General features: G+C 38.8%; 1 protein-coding gene across 1 annotated transcript in view; it reads right to left on the reverse strand.

Annotated features, from left to right (window-relative positions):
* The window catches only part of LRP8 (LDL receptor related protein 8), a 225,944-nt gene extending 212,459 nt beyond the window's left edge, over positions 1 to 13,485 (reverse strand). The window contains exons 1-2 of the mRNA XM_026665894.2: positions 13,279 to 13,485; positions 12,205 to 12,324 (exon numbers count right to left, since the gene is read on the reverse strand). Coding sequence (XP_026521679.2) covers positions 12,205 to 12,324; positions 13,279 to 13,348 — 190 coding nt within the window. The 5' untranslated portion in view covers positions 13,349 to 13,485. The remainder of the gene's footprint in view (positions 1 to 12,204; positions 12,325 to 13,278) is intronic.
* Between the last annotated feature and the right edge of the window lie 12,277 nt (positions 13,486 to 25,762).

Genomic DNA, 25,762 nt, shown 5'->3' on the forward strand with positions numbered 1-25,762 from the left:
ACCTAGAAGTAATAATGCTCTCTAATCAAAATCTTTATGTCCTAAAAATCTTTATTCAGTGTTTTCTTCTGATTTACCACATTCCAAGAGACTTATAAGCACAGTTTTTTTAAAAAAAGTGGTTTTTTAAAATGCATTCCTGAGCCTGCCAACTAGCCATCTTGATCCCCATACAAATCCCTGATCAGCAAGTCAGCATCATAATGTAATATTTGCTTTCAAGGGGCCGTGCTTTCTCATTTTCCAGGCAAGCAGCATCAGGCCTTTTCTGAGCCATACATGTAAAGCCAGATTAAAAACTGTGGGATGTCTAGTTGCTAAGATTTCCATGCAGGAAAAGAAAACTTGAAGCTGCCGAGACAGAATTACAGTGACAACACAGAATATAAGAAGTATGAACATGAAAAAGCTCAACATGGTAGATCAAAAGAATCAATTACACACTGGTATCTTAGCCATAAGAAAATTGAAATGGACTGGAATTTTGATACTTTCATCAGAAGATCCTACTGTTTACTATTCAGGACACAAACATTACGGACCTGGCAATTCATTGCCGAGAAGGATACAATGGAATCAGTGATTGAATATCTATTAGATTATTACAAAGTCATCCACTTTCTATGACATGAACTTGAGCATATACCTAACATTTTCCAGAAGAAAATCAGGAACCAGAAATTGCTTTGAAGTCCTGAATTTTATTGATAGGGAACTAGAAAAAAATGTGCAACGAAACCAAAAAAAAGGCCTTTTAAAAGATATTCAGATATTTTGATGTTTCTATGTCTACAAAGTTAGAAATGTGCAAGCAACAGCTTTCCCTGACACACTATGGAAGCAAAAACTGGATTTGAATAAGCAGGAAAGAGTAGTTGATGCTTTTAAATATTTATGCTGAAGAAGGTTAGAGATCTCCTATATATTATGAATAGCCAAACAAACAAACACCAATGGATGGTAGAACGAATCAATCCAGAGTTCCTAGTTAAGGCACAAAAGAGTAAGAACATTATCATAATTCAAAACACATTATGGAAAGACCTAACTCGTTTGAGAAGCCTATAATACTGTACTGGGAAAAATGGAAGGAAAGAGGACAACCAGCAGTACGGAGGTTGGTTACAAATAACATCAGTGAAATGTGCACTGTTGAAAGACCAAGTTGAGAAAGAACATCCTGAATAAAATTCATCTTGATGGCCATATCAGTTCTATAATCAGATATTTGATGTTTTAGGGCCACATCAATCTTGCAATTCATATATTTCTTTCAGACATCCCACCCCCTACTATGATAATTATAGAGTAAAATTGAAACATGAAGCATTTCAACTTGGAAACTCTAATGTACTGTAGTGATATATGATAGAATGCACAAGTGAAACTTTTTTCCTCTGCATTTTGCTTATTCAAATATTTTAGTATAAATTGCCAATTACTGTTTATGACTATCATCTCCCACAAAAATGAGCAATCTTATAAAGAGAGGACATTAATTGGCCTTGAACTTACTCTTTTTTATAGCAGGAAAATAACAAACAGGCATTTATGTTATGGATGGTCGTTCAGGCAAAAGCTGTATCTGTACAGTAGACAGAATCTGTTAAGTTTCAAGCATCCACAATGGACAAGAGCTTGTATCTTACCACCAGAAAAAAAAAGCTCCCCAAAGACATCAGGATAGATCAAACTGAACAGGATTATCAATCAATATATTTTCCATGTAGCAATGTTTGCCTTCATCTTCTTCAAAGATTTCTCTTACCTCATTTATATACTGTATATGATCTTGCAGGAAACCATATTATTATTCAAAATTCACAACTGTCTGTACCCTGGGATCTTCCACTTGTCAGTTGGGACTGTAGCTTCCAGAATTCCCAATTGTTAGCCATATGGGTTGGGAATTTTAGGAGTTGCAATACAGTACTAATATACCCAGAGCTGTATACAATGCCTATGATGATATAGGCATGTAAGTTTTTTTTAAATGTACTTCGAGTTTAGACACTGGGTAATTGCATATAGTAAAGTATTTCAAGTTTAGACTATGGGTGATTGCAAAATGCATTCCTGTAATTGTTTGGGGAACAATCCAGAAGTAGTTTGCCACATTAGCCTTCTGGAATCTTTTTCAACTTAGCAGTTTAGCCAACAGCCGTAGTCACATGCTAGTTACTAGGGCTGCGCGCTACAGCATTTAGATCTGACAGGGAGAAAATGCTTCAGAGAGTTATGGGTACGTATTACCATTCATCCATAACTTTTAAACCAAACCAACTTTTCCTAAGATTGCCCTTCCGAAGGCAGCTGCACAATACAAGGAAAAGACATGGCTACTTTAAAGAGTTCACATAAAGTCCTCTGCACTTTCCCGCATCTTTTTTCCCCCCAAAAAAATCACTGCAGAGCCCCCTGGGTATCTTGCCAAGGATTAACTATGTTTGACCCAGGTTAGCTTCTCTGATTCAGCCAAGGTGAGCTAAATACTGCCATCTAGCTGATTAGAAGATGCCACTCAGCATGAAAAAGTTAAGCTTAGTGTGCTGGGCTAGAAACTGGGAGATGGTGAGTTCTAGTTCCATCTTAAGCAAGAAACCAACTGAATTACTTTGGTTCACTCATATCATCTAAGCCATAGGAAGAAGATAATAGCCAACTGCTTCTAAAAATATTACCTTAGCTTATAAAACTATAAGCTAAGACTAATTTGAAGGTAGAAACAAACAAACAAAATCATTTACAGAACAGAACCACGTAGGGATCCTCAGCACTTACCTGAACAGCACTTTCATAAACAGCTTTCTGTGGGTGCAAATACTACATAAGTAATGTAATTACTACCATTTGTGCAACTTCATTCTGGAATGCAATCAAGGTCCATTACCTTGAAAAGACATTTCTGTGACCATTTTTTTCCACCATAGTGATTTGATATGTAAATGGAAAGTGCAATATAAAACAAATAATTCAAAACCAAACCAAAATTCAGTGTAAAAAGTAATATTAATAAATGTATTATAATATTGACCCATATGGGTTTCACTAACTTCCTACTGCCATTGCCATGCCTAGGTCAAACAATCAAATTTTTAATGCTTTCCAGAAGCTAGAAGTGTCAGGACCAATCTGGTCATGTATTCTAGAGCAGTGGCCCCCAACCTTTTTTGTGCCACGGCCCGGTACCGGCATCACAAAATGATCCGCGGCCCGGTACCAGCATCAGCACGCATGGCAAGGCGAGCCGAGTGACCAGCCAGCCAGCCGTCCCCCGCTTCTCCCGCCACCTTCAACTCCTCCTTTGTACCTTTGTCGATGGGCTTCGGGACGGTCGCTCGGCTCGCCTTGCCTTGGGTGCTGAAAGAATCCTCGCGCCTTAGTTTTGTTCGAAGCCGCCCGCCCTTCGATGAAACTAAGGCGCGAGGATTCCTTCAGGACCCAAACGCCGCTTTCCAACCAGAAAAGCTCACCGGAAGCACTTTCTCATCAAAACAAGATGGCAGCTCCCAGCAAACCGGCGGCCTGGTAGAAAATGTTACACGGACCGGTACCGGTCCGGGGCCCGGTGGTTGGGGACCCCTGTTCTAGAGGACAGATATGTAAACAAATAGACAAACTTCCCAGGTTGTGTAAGATGACATTCTTTAATTCATGACACACAAACCAAGCCCCTCTTTCTGATCTAACAGGAAGTTAAGATATCCCTGGAAGGAGACATTCCTCCAAATATATTATGAAAGGTTTTATAGGTGATAAGCAGCACCTTAAAATGTACCTGCAAGCCTAGAAGCCAGTAGCAAAGGTGTAACCAAATACCCATTATTGTCTATGCCACCGCATTCTGGACAAATTGCAACTTCTGGATGTTCTTCAAGGGCAATCCCATATGCATTGCATTGCAGTAATCTATCAAGGAGGTGATCAAAGCATGAGTGACCACCTATGAGAAAAATCAGTAGGGAATGCTATAAGCTGAGAGAAAAAAAGAGGGGACAGTTATTATTGCCTGTAGATATTACTTCAAAGTTGAACCATAGGTATCCTGGTCTAATCCAAGAGAATTTGAACTGCTTTCTTTTAATCAAGACTCATCGATCAACATAATGCAGCCTTATCATGCATCATAGGAACTTTCCCCCATCAGATACTCCCTATTTAAGTTGGGCAAATCCAGTGGTGGTATTCAATTTTTTTTACTACCGGTTCTGTGGGCGTGGCTTGGTGGGCGTGATAGGGAAGGATACTGCAAAATCCTGATTCCCACCCCACTAACCGGCTTTCCAGCTCCATTCTCCTGTGCAGGGCAACAAAAGGAGACCCAGCCAATCAGCTGGGATCCAGGAGGCAGAGAATAGATGGGGGTAGGGCCAGTCAGAGGTGGTATTTGCAGATTCTCTGAACTACGCAAAATTTCTGCTACCGCTTCTCCAGAACTAGTCAGAACCTGCTGAATACCACTTCTGGGCCAATCCCTTTCACCATGATGACTCAGAGTCATGGAAGCTTAAGGCCAATATATCTGAAGGACATGAGGTTGAGGAAAAGTGGGGGGGAAAGTGAAATAGAACGTTTCACACTGAGTGTCCCATATTTAAACAATCAAATGCAGAACATTAAGTTTCTTACATAATATCTGCCTCAAGACAAACCAGAGATTTTGTATCCCAGTAAATTAAAATTGATTAAAGAGATCCTACACCTGCCAGGTGACAAAATAAGTGCCTTATGTGCAAGAGAGGCTTACCAAAAGTGATTTAAGCACCAAGCAAAGTTGTGTAGTATAGATAGTCCTCAACTTACAACCATTCATTTAGTGACCTTTTGAAGTTACAATGGCATTGCAAAGGGTGACTAATTATTGTTTTGCACACTCACCCCCTTTGCAGCAAACCCCATGGTCATGTGATCAAAATTCAGATGCTTGGCAACTGCCTCATATTTACGGTTGAGTTGTCCTGGGGTCATGTGATCACTTTTTACAATCTTCTGACAAGCAAAGTCATTGGGCCACCAGATTCACTTAACAACTGAAGTGATTCACTTAACAATTGTGGCAAGAAAGGTCGTAAAAATGCGACAAAACTCACTTAACTATTGTCTGGTTTAACAATGGAAATTTTGGACTCAATTGTGGACATAAGTCAAGGACTACCTGTATATCCTTATCAGGGGCCCTAAGAAGACAACTCCTTAACCAGCCTTCCTTGGAATAAATCTACCTCTTATTCAGCATTTTTATTAGATACTTTAAGGAAAGAATCTTCACTGGGTCAGATCTGACCATGGAAGGCAGGTGTGGAAGATTTCTCTAAATAATTTGGTTCAAGGTATATTAATAGAAGAAGGTGGCAGTAGAAGCTACACTGAAAACATTCATTCCAGCTCCCTCAAAGAAATATTTCATTATTTTCTGGAACCCATGGCCTTTCCAGTTTTTAGCCATAGGAAACACATAATAGGTCAAAGGCATGAAATATTATATAAAAAGGTACATCCGAAGCTTCTTCCATGAAGTTCATTCTTTGGCATTGCCTGGCTAAAAATAATTTGTCCCTGGTAAAAATTATCTTTTTCTCCGCAAGCTTACTGAGAGACAGAGAAGTCTGAATGTCTTCTTGAACTGAAATCGCCTCACTCCCACAAACCTATTCATATCTACAGCACAAATGTGAATAATACATATTCTCTTAGAATGTTTTGTGTCCTAAGAGCTTTGCCAAGGACATTAAAGCTTTTATCACTGGTGTTTCTGCTTAAGAAAAAAATTCTTTAATCAGGATCACATTGTCTTATAAAGCACAGCTGTTCTCAATTGTAAATATTCTAAAGAACTACCACCACCACCAATTATCACTTCTCTTGGCTTCTGACTATGAAAGCCAACCTCAAATGAATAAACAAAAATATAGTGAAATTAAAAGCAGTTCATAGAAGTAGGTGATCTCTAGGATTGGCTTTGTATTCAAAAGTTTAAGGAACCATGTCCATTTCAAAGTAAAGCTTTCAAACAGTTCAATTCAGATTATTATGGCAAAGAGGATATACTGTAGATCAGGGGTGTCAAACTTGACTTCATTAAGGGCAGCAGTGCTTGACCTTGAGGAGCCAGGGGTGTGTGGCTGCAGTGGGCATGGCCAGGGTGCCAAGGACCACACACAGCCCTCCCAAGCTCCGTTTTCAGCTGTAATGGCCTCCTGCAGCGCTCTGCCAGCAAAAAACGGAGCACAAGAGAACCATGTGGCCCTCCCAAGTTCTGTTTTTGCTGGCAGAGGCACTGCAGGCCGATCCTTTACTGTTTCCAGGGAGACGCCACAGGCCAGATCTAAGCACCCAGTGGGATGGATCCAGCCTACGGGCCTTGAGTTTGACACCCCTGCTGTAGATTCTACCACTAGGCAATTCTTTCCCTTAAACATAGTGAGATGGAATGTATCTCAAAGTCACAGCTTTGAATGTCTGGTAGGGAGGAAGAGGGCGAAAGCCAACTCCCCCTTCCCAGTAGTTCTTATATCCCATTGGGGTTTCCCTGCACCAGTATTGCGATTGGGCATTTCTTGGCATTTGGTCTGATGGCCTAATAGGAGAATCCTGTCAGACTATAAAACAACCATCTCCAATAAGTATTCAATATACTCTGTGAACGAACTGCTGAGGTGGGGTGATTTTCACTTTCTCCTGCCTACCAGCCATTCAGCTGTCTCTTTGACCTCTGGGAAAGATCCCTTCCACAATTCTGCATTACATTCTATCATACTTGGATAAACCCCAAAAGCTAAACAGGACAATAAGTAGGTAAGTGCTTAGATCACAAAGAATCTCACCACCAAAGTTGTAAGACTAAAAAAAAGAATCCCAGAAGGCAGCAATGATGAACTGCTTCCTTATTGTTGCGAAGGAAGTTACCTCTTTTGTCTTCGTGAAGAGAAATTGCTTACTCTCTTCTCTAGTTTAGAAGCAAAGTATACTTATACTAGTTCAGAAATAATGCTTAACTGTAATTAACATAAACCAGAGGGAAAGACATGGAAAGAATGCACAGACTGATTTTAGTTCTAACTTTAACTGATAACCTGCACGCTTTGATTATGACTGCCTCATCAACCATTCCTAACCTTCTGGACTGGATAAACCATTAAGCCAATCAGGCTACAGTCTAAAATACCAGATCAACTAGGACTCCTGCTGTGGTGGGAATTTTCCAAGGTCAAATTGGATAAAGATTATTAAACTGAATTGGTTTCAGGTCTCTGTTCTTTAAATTGCTTGTTGCACAGAGGAAAGCAGAACTGTGCATTAATTCAATGCAGGAACTGAAATTATTACATTTATATAAGCATCAAGAATGTCAGAACATCACTGTATTCATGTCTAACAAAGCATAGCTAACAATAATTGGTGGCATAATTGGGTGTGCTTCCCTTCAGGTTTTGTCTTTCTTTCCTTCCTCCCGCTCCATCCAAGGAAAAAAGAGGTGGTGGAAGAAAAAAAGTTTCTTTTTTTTTTAAAAATAAAAAACAAGTTTTATTAATTTTTCAAAAACAAACAAATCATCATTAACCATTACATACTTAAACCTTTTTCCATTATAAATTTAACAAGTCAGATAAAACCTATAATTCTATTTTAAACCATTTCCATATAAGCATACAAAAACCTCTTATCCAGTTTCTCTTCACTTCTCTTTACTCTTATTCAATTTCATTATTATTATTTCATCTATTTCTTTCTGACTTGGTTACCATTATTCTCATTCTATATTTCTGCAAGGTTTTATTAATTCTCCCAAAAACATAAACACACAACACACAAGACATAAAGAAGAAAAAAAAGATCTTTTAGGAAAGTAATTTGGCCCCAGATATCTCTCTCTTCATGGACTTCAATTATATTCATGCTCATCTTACATGTCATTACTTATTTTATTTATCATTCTAAGTCTTCTATATTAGCTTCTCCACACATTTCACTCTAGAAGAAAAAAAAAAAGTTTCTTGACCATATGGCATCAGAAGAACCAGTGGGTCAAAACCAAGGATATCCTTTTATAGAATCTTGTCACTGAATAGCTTTACAGAAACTCGTATCTGATTTTTCCGAAGTACGAAAATAAGACTCCAGTATTTCACACTATCCCTCAAAACATTTGAGTGTGATCCACATGCCCCTCCAAAAATGTGTCATCAGATGATCATTTTTAAGGAGATGTAAACAGGAACTGATTAAACATATTAGGGAGTGCCCACTCAGTGCATTTAATTTAGCTGCAAATAAAACCGTATCACATTTCATTTTTGTCTTAGTCATACGGCACCCATTTGTTCTGGTCACACATCCATTTGGCATGTGGTCTTCAACAAATCACTCCCTTGTGAAGTGCAGATCACCATTAAAAAAGCTGCACATTCCCGTGTTACAGAAACACCAACTTTTTGACAAATATCCTTTCCATCAGGAAATCATAATTTTAGCCTCAATTTCCCTACATTAGGCTCAACAATGTATAGAATTATCTTCAAATCTTTTGGGATTGTTCCACAATTGACTAAACCAGAGAGGACGGTATCTTTAATAGACAAATCTTATCTATCATGCATAGATGAGCAAAACTGCTGAGGCCTGACTTATAGGTAGCTACTGAAAAGAGCCTCTTAAAGCTGTCAGGCAAGCGCTGGGACAGGCCGGAAGTGGGAAATTCAGGAACAAGAAGACACTGTTCAAAGGCTGCTTTGAAGAAGGACAGCAAGTACAACCAGCTAATCCAAGCTCCGCCACAGGGGAAAAAAAAAATTGTTCATTATGCCTCTTAAATATACTGCTTCCTTTTTTAAATTAGGAAACGTTTATTTAGCTATGCCTACAAGGGGTAATTTATTTTATAAACCGATCCAGGCTGTTATTTCTGGAAATAAAGATAATGTAGCAAGTGAACATTTAAAGTTTTTGAAGCGGTTTAAGATTCTGAGTGTGTTTGCTTCTGGCTTGCCCCTAAGCAATGAAGTATAAATAGCAGCAATTATAAAGTTGCTGGGGAAAAAAAGTTTGCCTTCTCCACAGTAATTTATAGTTTATTCATAAAATATCAATTCATTTTATGTATCTAATTGAAATAGAAAACAAAAGTAATGATTTGTTTCCAGTTCTCCTAGATCAGGGCACCCTTCAATCAATCCAAAAGCTACAGAAAACTGGGGCCAGTCTACAAGTGATGGGCCAGAATCCATTTTGAAGGGAGTTAACTTCCACATTTTACCAAATAGTCTTCTTTAAAACTAAAAAAGAGTGCAAACTGAAATGTTTGAGCGCGCGCGCGCGCACACACGTCTCCTCATTCTAGAGCAGTATTTTTCAAACTTGTGGACTTCAGCTCCCAGAATTCCTCAGCCAGCATGCTACCTGGGGAATTCTGGAGGTTGAAGTCATACACCCTACATATGTCAAGTTTTTTTTTAAACCATATAACAATCTAACAGTTGAGCAGATAGTAGACCTTAGATGATTTCTGTACATTTTTTGCACCCTGCCTAGGCCTATCTTAGCACGCATATTCTGCCTTTACGCCTGACATAAATCATCCGTGTAATGCAGCCACAAGTACGGTAACTTCAATCAGCAGCTTTAGGCATACAAACATGGAAAAGGAGACAAAAATAACTTTAGTGGGAATGAAGAGAAGCAATATTCAAAGGCCTTTCATTAGATATAGAGATCAAACTTAAGAAGTTTATTATCATTAAAAGTGTTTTTTCCTAGTTGGAAAATACCATTTAAGTATGGCATGTTTTGAAAGAACTGTCCTTTTTATGAACCAAGATTGTTTAAGAGGGGTTTGCAAAGATTCGGTATGTATCCTGTATACGCATCCTGTATAAAATGATGGCAGGGAAATGGCTTTTAAAACCAAAAGACAAGGCGAATTCCTTTCTCGTCCCACCAGTTTTTACCGTTTTTTCCCAATCAACACACATTCACCCGTAGCTCAGCGTGAAATTGTGGTGGAGCAAACTAAATGGGTAATTTAAATTTTATTATGCTTCATCAGGCACATCCAGTTTGTTCCAGGGAAGAGCAAGAAATTAGAAAAAGAGGCTGAGAATCAAGGAAAACTGAAAGTTTCTTCTGAATTGTTTAATGAGGGTGTTTGTAAGCCTGAAAAAATCAAGTCTGATAAATTCTAGAATGTTTGCATAGGGATGACTACATATGCCAATGAAACTGAACTGCAACAGCTGTTTATACCTTAGAAGCTCATAAAAATGTTACCCTCACACCAATATTCAGGGTTTTCTACTTCAGATACAGTGGAATGCTTTGTTTCTCTTCCAAATGTGTCCTCTACACAATAAACTTCTATGACAGTGAGACCAGGAAGGAATAATCTGTGGCACTAGTATTTCCTTCCATTTGCAGGGAATCTGAAATTTGGAGAACACCCAGTTGTGTGAGCAACAGTTGCTGTAGTACACACCTATTTTCCAACTCCAAGGACCAGCCTCAGATAGCCCAGGATTATCCAGGTGTCTAGCAGCAGAGGAGAAGCAAAGCATAAATAGCACAAACGGGCATTTTTCTATTATTTACTTCCACCCTGTAGCTAAGCCTTTGCCATTGACAGGAACAACTACTGAGGACCTCATAAACTGCAACAGTATTTCACTATTTATCTAGATTACTACTGATCTTCAGAGAAATTTAACCTCACCCTTACAATTTAACCTCACCCTTAAACCAGGAACCTTTATAGTTTCTTCTACAGATTGAAGCAACGCAATTTTAAAAAAGTTACTTTCTGTCACTGGTCAATAAACTATATTTTACCATTAACAAGCAATGCATTTTTAAACACTTAGCAACAATCAGCTGTTTGTCAAGACAACTATTATGTAACACAACTATTCAACCAGCATTCTAAAAATGTGTAAGGTAATAGTACAAAAAATGCCTGAAAGCACCAGGTTCAAATTTCTCATCTAGTCGTGATCTCATTGTGACTTTGGACAATTGTTCTCAAGTCTACAGCTTCACAGTATTGTTTTTAGGAATATGAGGAGAAAATAGTAATAAGGATCATTGCTTAGAGTCCTTTATCAGAAGATTAATACTCAGTTCATCCCAGGTCCAACCATAAGACATCTTCCTAAACCTCAATTGCAAAACTTTTGTAGCAGCCTAAGAGTGAATCAAGAAAGCTTATCATCCGCAACACAATTTATTCAAAATCTTTAGAAGTTTGCCTTAAAGAACAACATTCCATCACAAGTTGACCAAATGATTAAATAATTTATCCTGAACAGCATAAATAAATAAAGCTGCCCTCTTTGGATTTCCAAGTATAGATCAGGAAGCATTTGAATAGGACAGTTGTGAATGTATGCATTCTGAAATAAATGCCACTGAATTTAATGAGCCCACCTGAGTTGACATTGTTCAGTAGACCGCTTAATCATTCTTGATCCTAATAGAATTATCACCAGGGCTTAGCAATAATAAATGGTTTTAAGAGGGCAAATTTAGATTGCCAGCTCAACTTTCCACAACTGCCCTCCCCTGAGCCAAGGACAGGAAGGGATGGCTTTAAAGGGGAAGAAGGAAGACTGTCTCAAAGTAGGTACCATCCAATAGAATTCAACCCTACCATCCTCTCTTATGGGAAAGCGGGTACCATGTGACTCATCTGGCATTTCTCCAGCAGCCAATCACAAATCTCCCGGCAGAAGAGGCACTTCCATTCATAAAAACAGTGGCTGCCTGCCACAGAAGTTTGAAACAGGTATTTGTTCTACCCGTTCTTCTTTTTTTTTGCAAAGGGGGAAAAAAAACCTCTTCAGCTGCTTATTCGAAACGCGGCACGAAACGCGGAAACGCCACTAGATTTTAACAAACACTGACAGGGGTAGAGCTATATATATATATATCTAAGCCTTCTTTCGGCAGGAAGGGCCGCTTTTGACACACATTCTAATCCAGTTCTTCCTACAAACTGGGATAATATGGATTTGTCATTGGCAAAACACTCCGGAGGCGCACTTCATCCCGTTTCTCCCACCGGACAACAAGTTGCACAAGGGCCGCTTCCACAACCAACCAACCCCCCCACCCTCCGCTTCGCCGTCTTTACGTTTCTCTTCAACCCGGCAACCTAGTCCCCGGCCCCTCTCTCTCCGCCTGCAAGAGAAAGGGCCACCCATTACTACTACTACTCACGGCAGTCTGCTTCGTCACTGTTATCCAAGCAATCGTCGTCCTCGTCACATTTCCAAATGGAAGGGATGCACCGCTCGTTCCGGCACTGAAACTGGTTCTCTTCGCACTCCTTCCCGGAGCCTGCGAGAGGAGAGAGAGAGAGAGAGAAGAACCGATACGGCATTACGAATTTCACGGGAAAACAAAGATGCAAGAAAAGAAGAGGAAAAAACGCGTGCACGCACATACACACACACATGCGCGCAGCCCGCCGATCTCTCGCAGTTCCTTTCTTAGCCGGCAACCCTCAAACGCGCTAGGCCACGATTCTCGCTTTCCTCACAAAACGCACAAAAGGCTATTTGCGAGGCAAGCGTCTCTTCTCCTCCCGTTCCCCTCTCAAAGAACGCGCCGTTCTTCCCTGGGCAGATTACTTTTAGGGAGGTGCGACCGACCCTATCCTTGGATGAGGAGGAGCTCGGCAAAGAGCAGGTGGACAACAAAGGATCGTTCCAAGCCAAGAAAGGCGCAGAAAAGATGCGGGTTCTCTTCCCTCTCTCGTTTCCTCCCCCTCCCCCCCAAGAACACTACCACACATTCGGGTATTGCTCGTATAAAGGGGTGGGGGGGGAGGGAGACGATGGCAAGCTGCCGCGCATTTATTCCTCCCATTCCTGGTTGCATTTAAACCGGGGCAGGGGCGGGAGAAGAGGAACCAAGAATGAATGGGCAGATGGCGAATGAAAACCGCTTTGGTAACGGATGGTGGTCGCAAGTGAGACCCGTCTGTCTTAAAGATACTCTCTCCAGGAGCCCCGTGTGGCACCCTACCAATTACTCCGGGACGTTTAGGATGGATCTTCCCACACACGCGGGGCTCTAGGCGACACCAAGCCACACAATAGCTCTGGTCTCGCCTGTTTACACACATACGCACACCCCTACTTGGATAACACAACCGGGGCGGATCGCGCAACGCCAACCCCGCCGCGCACTACCGAGCCGGCACCGGCGAACGCGTGGCGCGCACACTTGCCCGGCAGTTCCGAAGCCCGAGCCGCCCGGTCCTTCCCCCTTTTCGCAGCCCGGACCCACCTCTGGCGCTGTGGAGCTTGATCAGGAGCAGATGCAAGAGCAGCAGCCTGGTCAGAGCTGGCCGATACATCGCGCGTTTTTTCCCTCTCGACCCCCCGACGCCGCTGGTCGCATGCAGCCCCCACGCGCGCTACCTTTTGCAGACTGTTAACTGCGGGCGGGCGGATGTTTCCTCCGCCGTGTGTGCATTTCAATCCGACTAGTGACGCTCCCCCACAGGGCGGGATTTCAGCAGCCAGCGAGCCAGACCTGGGCATGCCCGCCCCCATAGGCGACCGGGAGGCGGGACCATGTAGCCCGAGCACGGGAAGCGGGACCGCCCTCTTGGTCGATTTGGAAACCTCGGCGGCAAAGCGATCTGGTAGCTTCTTGGAATCATATATATATAGGCTGATTAAAGGCTTTGGCTGGTGGGGGATTTTTGTTTTTTTGTTTTTTTAATCGCCACCGGTTTGGTTCCAGGTGGTGAGCGGTATTTAGCCATGCTTGCCATCTCTGTGCCGCCTTCCTGCGAGTGGGAGTCGAGGCTTATTAACCAAAGCCTAATCCCGAAAAGATCAAATCAGATTCGAGTTGACTAAACAGTTTCCAATACTGTGAGTAGATGGATCGCACAGCCAATTTTTAAGAGAGGCAGTGGTAGTGGAGCCCTCTTTGAAGCTTCCAGAGTCGGCTGTCTGCAACATTCGCACAATATTTCTTTTGCATAGTGGACTGGGTAACTGTCATGTTTCAATCCTGAATGTGTCCAGAAAAATCGAGACATCCAGTAATTCTTCATTAAACACAATTAGGGAGTAAGATAGGATCCCTATCCATTGCCATTTCTGGAAGCAAACAGGAAAGGTTGCAAGGTGAGATGGGCTGCAAACAAATTTAATAAATAAAATAAAGCAAACATAAAATCAAAGCTCAGTACATGGCTTTTTTATTTAAAAAATGTTTCGTTCCATCACTGAAAGCACCTTAAAGAGATATCAAATATCAAGGAGATAATTTTGTAATGTATAAGATTTTGGTTGTTTGTATGTACCAAATTATAATGTATAAACATGCATTCCATATACTTGTATATTTTATTATATAGTTACCATGTATTCTGTTTGTCGTGAAAAATCTGGACTCCCCTCCCTTCATGTAAAATTATGGCATAATTCATAAACCCAGTTATGGCATTATTAACCAGGAATTCAAATTTGGCCTCACAGATGAAACTAGAACCTTACTAGCCAGATGTAAAAAATCTATGGCAGAACAAATATACTATGGTGTTCCTATCAATTTCAAACATTTCAAAGAGGACAATATTTTGTTTTTATGGGAAAACAAGGCTCCTAAATCTTAACTAAAATTAATTATCTCATGCTTTTTCTGGCACACAGTACCAATTTAGGAGAATTGCCATCTTTTTAAAATTGCAAATAAACCCTCCTGTCAACATTTGCCACTTTAACAAATGAGTGTTTGGGGATGTGCATGGTAACGTCTGATTATTAAATGTAATTTTGATATCATTTTTACTGCTGCAAATGTGATGGCAATATGTCAGAAAGTTTTAAACATTTTTGCTTTCAGGTTACATTTGTAGGGAGGGAAGCAAAGTCAGCGGCTTAGGAGCAAGAAGTAGCAGAGCCAAAATTAGGCTACATCCTTCAAAGTTTAGAGGGAATAATGAACTTACTGTCTAGACCAGGGGCGTCACAGCATTGTCATGTGACATATTGGGACTTTTTTCCCCTTTGCTAAACCAGGCATGGGCGCGGCCAGGTTTGAGTATCTCAGACCCTTGGCCCCAGTTTCAAATAGCATATATATAGTCCAGTTGGGCAGCTAACCCAGAGTTGGCATTTTCCCTTTGTCCCATAGCTCTGACAAATACTAAATTCTGACTGCAGCCAGAAGGAGACATTGCGTCATTGTTATCATATCCTAAGGAAAGATGAAGCTTTGTATTCCAACCACATAATTAGAAAGACCAGGACATAATACTTAAATATTATATTAAATAATATCTCTTGTCTGTGTTGATAATTGATTGGATGAGGCCAAACAATTGTTTTGTTTTTATATTTTGCATTTTATGTATTTTATTTATTTTATTATGAGCTTGCTAGATTCGTGTATATGAGATGGGTGGCTCTATAGGTCAAAGAAATAAAGAATTATTTCAACCTGAGACCTATCATCTCCTGACCTTCCATAGATTTCTTTTCTTTCGCTGTTTGTTCAAAGTCCATTCATGCTTCACCTTCATCCTTCACTTCAATTCCGTTTTTGTTCTTGCATATTCTAACAACATGGCACAGATACAAATTTATCAAAATCCCTTGTTGTGTAATACAGTGTCCAGCATTAAATACAAATCAGTTGTGTTGTATTTATTAATACAGAAACCAAAGCAACTATATAGCTTTAAAAAAACTTTTCCAAAGAGTAAGATGCTTGTTTACATCGTTCTGAATATACAGTGAAATATGTTGCCACTAAATGCCTTGCAGCATTTAGCATGTCCATTGATTCATTCATTCAATTATTCATTTGAGACCAACTGCAGAAAGATGGGACACCTAACAATATCAATAAATAATACAAATACATGAAACATATAAAGAATAAAAGCAAGATAAATAGGAGCAAAATAAGACAGAACACAGCCAAGCTGGAAAAGAAAAAAGGAAAAACAAAATAACAAATCTGGTTGACAACAGAAGAAAAACCCACATAAAACCAATATCCAGCCAGGGCTGCAGCTGTCCCAGTACTCATTTCCTAAATTCCTTCTTTATTAAACAACTTAATAATAGTTGCATTACTGAGTTAGACATTTTGGAGATTCAAGATTGCAAGTACTAAGTACATAAAAAAGAGCAGTACATTTATAGCGTCATGACAGTTATTAAGGTTTCACTTGCTGTGGCTTTCTAAGATGGATGGTTCACTTTGCTCACTGCTAATTGCTGTGCAATTATCTAAATCGATGAAAGAAACCTCATTGTCATGACACTCTTTGTGCTTACCCATGTTTCTCAGACCTGTCCTGGATGCCCATGAAGGCCAGTTGAATTCCAAGGTATTTCCAAGGTAAAACATAAACCCATATGATTAAAAATGATTACCATACTTACTGTGGAAAATAGAATTGAATAGAAAATAGAATAGACTAAAGAATGGAATAGAATGGAATGGAATAGAAAATAGAATAGAGTAGAGTAGAATTGAATAGAAAATAGAATAGAATAGAGAATAAATTGGAATGGAATGTAATAGAATTGAATGGAATAGAATAGAATAGAATAGAATAGAATAGAATAGAATAGAATAGAATAGAATAGAATAGAATAGAATCACGCTCTCTGAACCAGTAGAGAAACATTTTGAAACCCATCCCTGCTGACACCATAATGTTACCTAGCCATAAACCATAGTTGGCCATCCTGTCCCAATGGCCTCTTTTTGTGATACTCAGGATCATCTCTTTGGCCCTTATTTCTGAAAATTGCCAGTGTAGTTTCCCAGCATTTTGAGTTGGAAAGAGATGGGCATGCTAATATAAGCCCTAAATTGATACATCATTTTAAAAAAGGAAAGAAAATCCTAATCTTCCACCCCAACCTCAGCATTGGTCCCATGTGTGATGCTATCCTTAGGGTCCCCAAACATATTTATTACGGTCTTTGGCTACTAAAAAAGGGACTCGTCTTACCTTTAATTGTGGTCTTAACTAAACCCTGAATGATGGCCCCAGCTACTTCCATGTCTTCATTACTTTTTTGCTTTGATTACTGGACTCCAAAAAAACCTGTTCAGTTAGTTGGATGCTGCAATTTGTGTGGCACTTCACTTCTCAGCTCTAAGCATCCTACAATATAACAAAACAAATACAATAAAATAAACATAAAAGTGACAAATACTAAATCAATACATAGTATTGAGAATAATACTCTCTTTTATAAATTCAGGGAGTCTCCTGCAATCCCCCATTCTGATGTAAAAATATAACTATAAGAGTAATTTGTCAAAAAGTTTTATGCATTACATTCTGATCTGGAGTGTTCTGTTCAAATTAACAGTTTAATTTTAAGTTGGAAAGAGAAGGGAAAATTGATTTGGCTCTTGGTTGCCTCACAACTAATCAAAAATCAAGAGGGAAAAAGATTGAAGAGGATAAAAGGATTAAAAAGTCGTGCAGATATGTTGATTTTCTGGTCTAGCTGACATATTGTTATATCTCCCTGCTTGCCCACCAGTTAATTTCATTAAATATTATCTTAAATTACAAAACTGATATACCCATAAGGGTGTATTATTACACTGTGACTTCAAGCATTATGATGGCATAATCGTTTTGATGGTTGTATCATCCTGACATCCCAATTACAAAATTCTCATTTGCTAAGCCAATTGCAAGGTATCCAATATGAGCAATTTAAAGAACAACAAATTGCAAGGTATCCAATATGAGCAATTTAAAGAACAACTCCTGGCATTTTAACTTGGGGAAAAAAATGAGAGGAATGTCATTTCAAAGCTTTATAAAAAATTTAATAACCTAGATGGCACTTCTATAACAATTTCAGAAGTTACCACTGTCAGTGTGCTTTAAATTACAGACAAATTATTCTTGGGAGAGTCAACGTTGCCAGAATGTCATCAGCCTCAAAGCAACACAAAAAAGCCAAATGAAGCTTTTGAAGAACTGGTTATCAGTAGTGTGTGACTCTCCTGCTGCACATCCTTCGATTGCACATACAAAGTCATCCAAGTGACAAGGAATCCATACAAAAACAACTTTGAAAATAAGCTGTACTTCTTTTGCTGACTCTGTGACTCTGCTTATGGTAGACTTTAAGACTTTTGAAGAAAAAAGACTGCTGCCCAACAGTATTTTCTAGCAAGAATCCATATTCAAACAGATCACTGAAGGCATCTGAATGCATTCTCTATGATGCATAGTAGAACTTCTTTCTCTTACTCATTGCTGCTTATTGGCTATGATTCCTGGGAATTGGGAAGTTATAATTCCATAGGTCTTAAGTGTATCAAGTCTGGGGAAAATTGCTTTGAAGATGTTAATATTAATGGTCTCATCCTCATACCTCTCAAACTTCCCTAGTAATATTTTTTTAAAGCCATGTCCTCATGACCTTGCCTTTGTCTCATTCCTAGCCTATATCCTAAAGACATCTTTAGTTATTCCACATCTCAATTAGCGTTTTTTCTTCTGCTTGCTATGTGCATAGCATTGTGTCCCTCCTTAGCAACATAGTTGATGACAAGATTAGGAGTTGGGGTATGCCTAGCTCCTGTTGACCATTTTATATGTCTGTACTCCTTTATGAAGTTTAGCGCTGTTTTTGAAAGAGTCTGGGACCTCCTTAGAATATCAGCTCCATAGAACTAAGAGAGCTGTCACCAAGAAGTACTTTACAGGTTATCTGTTCCTTTGGGTTTTTGTGTGGCAACTTTTGTGTGGTACCTACTGTAATGGCATGTGGGAATGACCTCAGGAGACAGGACAGGAGGAAAATCCACAGGCTAGACAACAGTCAGATAAATGAAATTTCAGTCCAAAAGGATGACAAAAGCACCTCAGATGAAACTTTCTAGTTTTGAGGAAAGTAAATCTGAGGAACAGGAGGGGTACTTTCAGACTTGCAAGATTCTGTTAATATAACCTTAAAATAAAAATGCAGCTAGTAAGCCTGGTTGTATTTCTTATCTGGACTACCTTGCAAAGCTAACATCAATCTTACTTGTGTGAAATCTCTAATTCCCCTCACTTTCACAGTCCAAGAAGCTAGGGAAAGTTCCTTCTGAAACATTCTCTGGCTGTTGCTTAGTCTATGGCTCTTCATTCTGTCTTCCAAGGTCATTCCCATGTAGCTTTACATACTCTGATGCCATTTTCTGAAATACAGTCCAATCCATTTTGAGAATTCTATGGGCTGCTTTCAGATTGTGCAACCATTGTCATTCCTTTTGCACAAGAAGATAAGAACAGAACTTGCATGTTACCTATGACTCTCTCATCATCTGTCCTCCACCCACACCTGCAACCTTTCAGGCAAGCCTTTTTAGAAATAGGTTAAATGTTAGAAATTGTATTATTAATTTTGTGGATATTCTTCTTGTTAATTTTTGTTTCTTGTTTCCTTTCTATTTCCTTTGTCAATATATAGTTTCTGGACTTTTTGATTATACTTCTATGTAAAATTAATGTTACTAATTTCTAATATTAATAAAAATTTCCTGAAGTATTTTTATCTAATGATTCTTGTAAATTAAGTAATTTTAATTTGTATTAGTCATTCAAGAGCATGTTTAACCAAACAGCTAATACTAAACATTTATAGCATTTATTTTTATCTAAAGATATTAGTGGCTTTTCCCAAATCATTATTAAAATGCTGTTATTTTGGTGTAGAACCTCATAAGCATTCAGAGGACAGCATTTCTTTCTTTCCTTTGAATGAAACCGTATTATAAATGCTGATTTTGATTCATACTGAAAACTCTTAGAAACAAGCACACTGTATAGAAGTTACCAAAAAATGACAATCATATTTTCTTTTGAACTAGAGAAACAATGATCAAGGCTGTTACACAGTATGTCAAATCCTGTTTGAAGTTTATTTAAAATTCCTTATTGTGTTTAATTTAAAGGCTGGTCCGAATCTAAATTAATGCTCCTTTTCTCTTTAAGAAAAAAAGTGGCTGTGTGGAAGTGCTAATATTAATGTGGGAAGTTGGTTTAATAAATATCAGCAGATTCTCCATGTAACCCAGTACTGTGAATTGTGACTGGAAGCATACAGTGTATAAAACCTGAGAATCTTTACATACAAAGCATATTTCAATAGTGAACGATCATCCTTCTATGTCAGCGTAAATGCTCCTTATTGACTAAATTACTAATATTTGATTATGATAGAGTGAAATGCTTTTTTTCTAGGCCAAAGATCAGAAACAAGATTTAAGTGACATTCAGAGAGCCACACTTCTCAAAGCTAGGGCAAAACCTTTTGCCCAAATACAAAAAAAGAGGTAAGCTCTTCAGACAAAGAATTTGAGAATGATGTAAATTGTACAATATTTATTTTTGTTGTCCTTTCATTCATTTCTATATCATTGATATGTAATTTTTTTAAAAAAATGCAAGCAACTGCAGGTAATCCTCAAGTTATGTTGACAACTAGGGCCAGAATTTCCATTACTAAATAATATGATTGTAAAGCATGATATCACATGATTGCATCATTTAGCAATGGCAATTCCAGCAGTTCCGGTTGCTGTGGTAATGCAGGACATAGGATTGTTAAACCAGAAGAGACAGGGGTCCCATGCAAGGAGCCCAAAGGGGTGGGGGATGCCATAAGGAGATGCCACAGAGGACTGAGGGAGATGCTGCAGTGTGTGGGTGGGCTGGCAAGATTGCAGGCAAGCTGGCAAGGACCACAGGTGAGCCCTAGGAAGCAAGGGCTAGTCAAAAGTCGCCATGAGCAAGTGCTCAGTGGAGTGTGGGTTAGCAGGGGTGTGCGTGCTATGGAGTATGAGATCCCTGGGATATCATACTCTGTAGTGGGGCTCCTCCTGTGGAAAAGTGTTGGGAGTGACTTAAAGGAGTGATTTGTAGCATTCCCTATTGACTTCCTCATTGATTTCTCTTGTGGGAAGCTGAGAAAGAAGGTCACAAATGACAATAACTTGACCGCAGCTCATTGCAATGTTGCAAATGGGATTTGGGGACCCAAGCTGACAGTGATGGCTGCAACTTTATGGACTGGTCTTAAGTCTCCCTTGTTGAGCACTGTCCTAATTTTGAATGGTCACTGTTGTGACTTGAGGATCACCTGTAGATAAATCAGTGAAACTTCCAAAACTAAAATGCATATTTGAAATAACTTCTGCTCATTAGGTAAATATTGGAACAAATATACTTATTTATTAATCAATTTATATGGCCTCCCATCTCATTTCTTTGTCTCTGGCTGACTTATAATAAAACACATTAAAAAAACGTAATTAAAAATATATAAACAGACAGCAGCAAGGAATAATAAAAAAAAAACCACCATTAACACAATCATGACACAGGCTCCATCTCACATCTATCTCTCATACTGTAATAGTATGTGGGAACAACCTTGGAAGACAGGAGGAAGAGCCACAGCCTAGCCAATAGTCTGATAATGAAACCTAAGTATGAAGGAGGAGTGGGAGTGGAGAAAAAGTCTTTGAAGAGACCCTCCTTAATTTTCAGGACAATAAAAGTAAGGGAGGGGACAGATATTTTCAGATTTGCAAGATTAAGTTACTGTAACATTACAATAAAGGTACTATTAGTACTCCTGGGTACTAATAGTACTCTCTGAATTACCTCAAAAGACTGAGAGGGGCCCAGGCTTGGATACAAAACCAAGTTTTCAAGGCCTTACAAAAAGCCAGCAGCTGCCACATCATATCTTGGCAGAAGAACCAACATTGTCTATTCAAGTTTAAAGAAAAGGATTTTCAATATATGTGTGCCCTGTGATTTATTTATTGATCAATTTGTCATAGTTATATGGCCACCGTCTCACAAAACATGACTCTGGATGGCTTACAGTAAAAAAAAGCCCCATAAAATAGCAATAAAAACAATTAAAATAGTAATATATAATTAAAAGGCAAGGAGAGATTATCAGGTCTTACAGACAATGGAGCCATCTTATTGCCGTAGTTTGTGATGATGGTTTAGCATGATCTTAATACTAAAGCCAGAATTATCATGGTCAAGAGGGAAATTTGGATGGTCCAGTCGGGGATGGAAGTCAATGAAATATTCCTGTATTCCTGAATCAGCACATTCTCAACATTCACATACTTGCTTTTTATTATCTTCTGATAGAAGATATGCCATGAAGTATACATTTAAGATCAAGGTAAGTATTATTTACTTTTCTGATAGTTGAAGTCCCCTGACATTATGCTTTTATCTTCTTCCACATATGAACAAAGAGAAAGTGGAAATGCCACTGTTGCACTACAGGGGCAGTTGGATCAATGTGTGGTCTTCTTTTCTTTGAAGCCATGCAGGCAGCTAATTTCTTTTTGTTAGAGCAACATAAACAAGTTATAACAAAGGAGCTATACCACTATTTACCAGAAAACAAGGCTAAAGGGAATAGGAGCTGAGAAAATTGCTATTCAAACAAATTTGCAGGCTTCTTGACCTGAAGCCACCCTTATCTCAACAGAACTTGTAGATGTATATTACTGTACTGTATTTAGCTCTGAATAGACAAATCTTGCCGAGACAATTCCAGAAACATGACTTCTGCCTGAGCCAACATAAAATCTCCCTCTGCCTTAAGGATATGTATTTATCAAATGAGAAATCAAATTAAGTGAATTTTTAGTTTGTATTGGAATTATTTCTCCTTACTTCTGCCTGTAACTGGTTTTTCCCATGAAACAGGCTCCTGAGAGGAAACCTGTCCAAATACAAAAGAACCATCTGGTAGATTTGTGTTTGTTCAAATTTCATTTCCCTAACATGGAGTTTACAAAACACAGACAGAATTCACGTTCTGGATCTTTCACCTCTGTCAAATTAGACTGCTTAAGAGGATTCAGGAGGAAAGTATGTAGATTAAATCCTAAAAAAAAAAAAAACAGAGGAACTGAGTGGAGTGGCTTAATTATTGGGGAGGAGGAAGAACACATTTGGCTGTACAATGTCATCTGTGTTTCAGTGAACATTTGCAGTCAACTAACTTTATGAAGTGGAAAGATGTGTTGTGAAGAATGACCTTTTGGAAAAGAAAGGTTTGAGCTGGTACTAGGGTGTTACTGGGGAGTCAATGAAAGCACTGGAAATAAAAGAGCATCTGGAAGGCGGTATAAAGCAGATATTTCTTGTCTCTAAACAGGTACTTCACAAATCATTCGGAGCTTTCTGCATAATTTGAGCTAAAACCTTGACCATTTTAGGTGTAGAGAAGGTCTGAGAATTATAATCCAAATATTTTGAATTACAATTTCTACCAGGTCAAGGAAGAGGTTAGAGAGATTTTGGAGTGCAATGAAGGCTTCCCTTCTCCTGGCCAAGACAATAATCTTTGCAATTTGGTTTGTGATTTCCTTCTTTAATAAACAGTCTTTAATAATACTATGAAAAATAAAAATGATAGCACAATTTATTTAAAGAGTGTTCCTTTCACCAGCCAACATTGGTTTCATTCAGCAACATGTGAAGTCACATAAGATATTATCTTAATTGACAACAATTCAATCAGTGGTGGGATTCAAATTTTTTTACTGCCGGTTCTGTGGGCGTGGCTTGGTGGGTGTGGCAGGGGAAGGATACTGTAAAATCTCCAGTCAGAGGTAGTATTTGCTAGTTCTCCGAACTACTCAAAATTTCCGCTACCTGTTCTCCAGAACTGGTCAGAACCTGCTGAATACCACCTCTGAGTTCAATGTTAACCTGTCATTCCGCATAAGGACTTCTGCACTCAGTGACTATGCGTTAACTATTTTTTCTTTTATTATTTTAAGGATGGTATCCTATTTTGAGATCCACCAGTTTGGGGAGGATTATAAGGTTTCTAATAATATATGAGTATGAATAGTCTTTATTTAGGAAGCACAATTGGGACTGGCAACTCAGACCCAAAGCAATTGCTAACTAAAACAGTCACTGAATGAGGCTTACCTATACATTAAACTGAAATCCATTTTGATGTAGTGGTTAGGACATAAGCTGGAAACCAGCAAATTGAGAGCTCTAATCCTGCCTTAGCCATTAAGCCATTTCAGTGACTTTGCGTTGGTCACTCTCTAGGAAGGAGACAATGTCAAACCACTTTTTCTTCTCAGGAAAACTGCAGGGACTTGACCAGGACTCAACATTGACTTGAAGCAAAAAGACAAAAAAATTCATAAAATAGTGATATAATAAACAAATTGTACAATAAAATCAGGTAGGGAAATCAAGTAGGTTAAGACTTGATTTCTTATATTTCTTACAGCATTTTGTACACACTGGTTTTATAAATAATGTTTTCACCTGCTTAGCATAATTAACTTATGTCCAGAATAAAATCCCTCCTTTGTTTTAAGTACTAGCTGTGTGTGTCTGTATCAACTCCAGTTCTAATCTACTCTCTGACTAATCTTTTACTAAGGCAGAATAAAGATCAGCTTTGTAAACAGAAGAAATTCAGGCTAGCCACCTCATGGACTGGAGCAAACCATGTTAAACTAGCTGTGTAGGTATGCCCAATGACTGATTTCACAGAACATTTGTACACACTTCAATATTCAGTATGCACTTCAGCTTTAGACAATGACTTCTTTGCGAAGATTTTAAAAACTCAAGCTTGGCAGGCAGAATACAGTACCAATTTTAAGAATTCAATTAAAACATATTTTTTTCAAATGTTTACATGCTGCCTGTTCTACTATGCATCACCAAGTGATTTCCAATGTAATACTGTTGACATTCTTACCGTACTTTCTGAGGAGACCAAATGAGAAGGTGCTGAATATTACTAAAGATTCCAAATTCAAATAATTAAGTCAATCTAGTCATGGGATTGTACGTGACTTTTGATAAATATTCTAACAATGCTAGCTACAGCTTTTCTAACCCATACGGTAAACAATCAAAATAACCAGTGCTAACTATGCTGGAGAAAATTCTTATCTGAAAGCAAGAAAGGAGAGAAATTTTACTAGATTGTCTATTTTTACATCCCAGAAATAACAGTAAGTATAAAGACAGATAACTTTTGTGTTTGTGTCTTTTCAGCTGCAATACTCACATCAGTGATGAAACACCTACAACTACTGAAGGCAAGCCATTCCACTGATTAATTGTTCTCACTGTCAGGAAATGTCTCCTTAGTTCCAAGTTGCTTCTCTCCTTGATTGGTTTCCCTCCACTGCTTCTTGTCCTGCCTTTAGGTACTTTGGAGAATAACTTGCTCCCTCTTCTTTGTGGCAGCCTCTCAGATATTGGAACACTGCTATCATGTCACCCCTAGTCCTTCTTTTCACTAGACAAACCCAATTTGTGCAACCATTCTTCATATGTTTTAACCTCCACCATCCTAATTGTCTTTGTTGCTCTTCTTTGCACTCTTTCCAGAGTCTCAGCATCTTTTTATATTGAGGTGACCAAAACTGGATGCAGCATATGGTCTTCCCAAGACTTATAAAGTGGTATTAACACTTATCAAGTTATCTTGATTCTATCCCTCTGTTAATGCAGCCTGACTTTTTTGGCTAGCTCCTATTTAAAGTGATTGTCCACAAGGAGTCCAAGATCTCTCTCACAGTTACTGCTATTGAGCCAAGTTTCATCAAATTTGTATCTGTACATTTGGTTTTTTGGTTTAAGTGTAAAATCTCACTTTTCTCTACATTGCATTTCATTTTGTTAGATAGGGCCTAGTATTCAAGTCTGTGGAGAATCATCTGGATCTTGAGCCTATTTTCT

The sequence above is a fragment of the Notechis scutatus genome, chromosome 3, assembly GCF_049901735.1.
Source record: "Notechis scutatus isolate UNSWTSFEM ecotype Mainland chromosome 3, rNotScu1.2, whole genome shotgun sequence".
Classification (NCBI taxonomy): domain Eukaryota; kingdom Metazoa; phylum Chordata; class Lepidosauria; order Squamata; family Elapidae; genus Notechis; species Notechis scutatus.